This window comes from Bison bison, unplaced genomic scaffold (assembly GCF_000754665.1).
Source record: "Bison bison bison isolate TAMUID 2011002044 unplaced genomic scaffold, Bison_UMD1.0 scf7180017864482, whole genome shotgun sequence".
Lineage (NCBI taxonomy): Eukaryota > Metazoa > Chordata > Mammalia > Artiodactyla > Bovidae > Bison > Bison bison.
In genome coordinates, this window is record NW_011495042.1 from 6800337 (window position 1) to 6802950 (window position 2614).

At 54.1% G+C, this 2614-nt stretch overlaps 1 protein-coding gene across 1 annotated transcript in view; it reads right to left on the bottom strand.

Annotated features, from left to right (window-relative positions):
* Positions 1-1570: 1570 nt before the first annotated feature.
* FBLN2 (fibulin 2) overlaps positions 1571-2614 on the bottom strand; it is a 48987-nt gene continuing 47943 nt past the window's right edge. The window contains exons 20-21 of the mRNA XM_010862526.1: positions 2489-2577; positions 1571-1627 (exon numbers count right to left, since the gene is read on the bottom strand). Coding sequence (XP_010860828.1) covers positions 1571-1627; positions 2489-2577 — 146 coding nt within the window. The remainder of the gene's footprint in view (positions 1628-2488; positions 2578-2614) is intronic.

Below are 2614 nucleotides of genomic sequence, written 5' to 3' on the forward strand. Positions count from 1 at the left end.
TCTCCAGCACCACAGTTCAAAAGCATCAATTCTTTGGTGCTCAGCTTTCTTTATGGTCCAACTCTCACATCCATACATGACCCCTGGAAAAACCAGAGCTTTGACTAAGCGGCCCTTTGCCAGCAAAGTAACGCCTCCTACTCTCGAGACGGCCATACGGGCACCTATGAAAGTCACTATGAGGACTGGAGACTGCGTGCGTAGTCGCTCTGTCGTGACTCTTTGTGACCCCCTGGACTGCAGCCTGCCAGGCTCCCCTGTCCCCGGGATTTCCCAGACGAGAGTACTGGAGTGGGTTGCCATTTCCTTCTCCAGGGGATCTTCCCGACCCAGGGATCAAACCCGTGTGTCCTGCACCGCAGGCAGCTTCTTTACCACTGGACCTGGGAAGCCCAACGAGGGGTGCCTAACACTTGTTGCTGTTCAGTCACTAAGTCCTGTCCGACTCTCTGTGACCCCATGGACTACAGCACACCATGCTTCCCTGGCCTTCACCATTTGCCAGTTTGCTCAAACTCGTGGCCATTGAGTCGATTCAGCCCAGTGGTGGACACAAATGTTCAAGAACCTGTAAGAGCCTGGGCACAGGAGACAGTGTGCCAACTTGATCCAGCCACGTGGATGGAGAAACGTGATCCAATCACGTTTCTTCAGACCAAGGATCACACATCACAGCCATAGTGCCAATGACAGGCAGAGACCTTCTCCTTGGAATGCTGCTTAGACAGAGTTAGACTGGCATCCGAAATGCTGGCTGTCTAACATGGCGTGGGGAGATAAAGCCATGACGTGCCGGCTTTCAAGGTTTCCTGGGTATTCGTTCAACACCAGGGGGACGAGGGAGGTCCCTGCTAGAAGGATTCCTCGGTGTTTCTAGGTGGTCTGCAGTGACAGAGGGAGAGGCAGGGAATGCTATTACGAATACACAATTCTTCCCACGGCGGGAGGACACTGCCACGCTGTTATCTCAACCTTATTTTTCTGTATCTAACGCCAGGAACAAGGCTGCGACAGTGGCCTGATTCCTAAACAAGAAACTAAGACCTTAAAACCCCGGTGGCAGAATTCCAAAGGGCCTTGCCTTCAACCCCTCTGGCAAGACCAAGGCAGACGGTGGCTGCAGCCGTGTCGCCCGCTGGTAGGGATGACCCCTGGCTCTGTGTCTGCAACCCTACCCGGGGGGCAGAGTGGACTGGGGGAAGCGCTTGCTGGACGGGCACTGCTGCCTTCGGTCTAGACCAGCACCATGGCCAAATGCGATGTCCACTGTAGAGGTGAAGAATCAGGGTACAAACAGAAAGGGAGTCGCAGCCAAGGGGAAAGGAAGAATCGTTATACAAGAGGGAAAGGCGGTATTACGTTTGCCCAGCACCACATGACCATCTCGGGACTTGGAGAAAGAGACGACGTCATCTCTCAGCTCCATCACGCCAGACGTCTGAGAGCTCACGCCTGCCTCTGGAGTCTGACAAGGTGGAATGGAGGCTGGGGACCCCGGTGGACACGTGGTCACACGAGAGACGATGCAGTGGACGAATCGCTAATGACAGCTGGGACCCCAGCCTCAGTCTCATTCTGCAGGCGACTCCTGCCATGTGTCCACGTAGCCCTGGCACTGCCGGTGAGGCTATAAAGCCAGTGATAACAGCCAGATACGTGCGGACACTGAGCTACAGCTTCTGAAGGATGGAAGACACCAATGGAAAGTGGCTGGCCCGAGAGAGAAACTGGACTTGCCTAATCGTCAGCTTATTTCTCTGCTCAACAGTCCCACACACATTCATTGTAAGGTGCGAACAGTGGCAGGTTGAGAGGTCAAACAGGTAACACGTCCATGCGTGCGTGGACGTGTAGTCATGCCCAACTCTGGGCAACCCCATGGACTGCAGCCCGCCAGGCTCCTCTGTCCATGGCATTCTCCAGGCAAAAATACTGGAGTGGGCTGCCATGCCCTCCTCCAGGGGATCTTCCTGAACCAGGGGTCAAACCCACATCTCTTACATCTCCTGCACAGGCAGGCAGGCAGGCTCTTTACCACCATCACCACCGGGGAAGTCCCAATACTATACACAGATGTCCGGTTCCTGGGTGACGTCCAAGGTGACAAGCCAGGTGAGGGCCACACTGGGAGAAGGAAAGGGGGGACCAGGCAACAGGGCAGGAAGAGAAGCAGAGGCAGGAGTGGGCATGTTCCCGCTGCCATCCTTCCAACGAGAGGCGAGGGAAGGCTGGGGACCGCAGCCACTGGGGAACACCATCCCAAGCACTTCACAAAAGGAAGCAGGTTTTCTTTTTTCACTTTTTTACTTTATAACCCTTTGGAACTATTTGAATATATATATATTTGCAATATACATGTGCTACTTTTATAATTAAACAAAAACACAAAAATGATCTTAAAAAAAAAGTAAAGAGCTAATCACAGTGTAGCATGAAACAGAATATCATCGTTGGGGACGGGTCACGCAGTTGAGTCCAAAGCTCCGACGTGGTCGCTCTTTCCGGTCTTGGTCGCCATGTCCAGCCTCCGATCCTCCGACCCCTTCCACGGGGCACCAGCGATGGCCTGGAACTGCCCTCACAGCTCCGTCCCGGGCCCAGGAGAGGCCAGAAC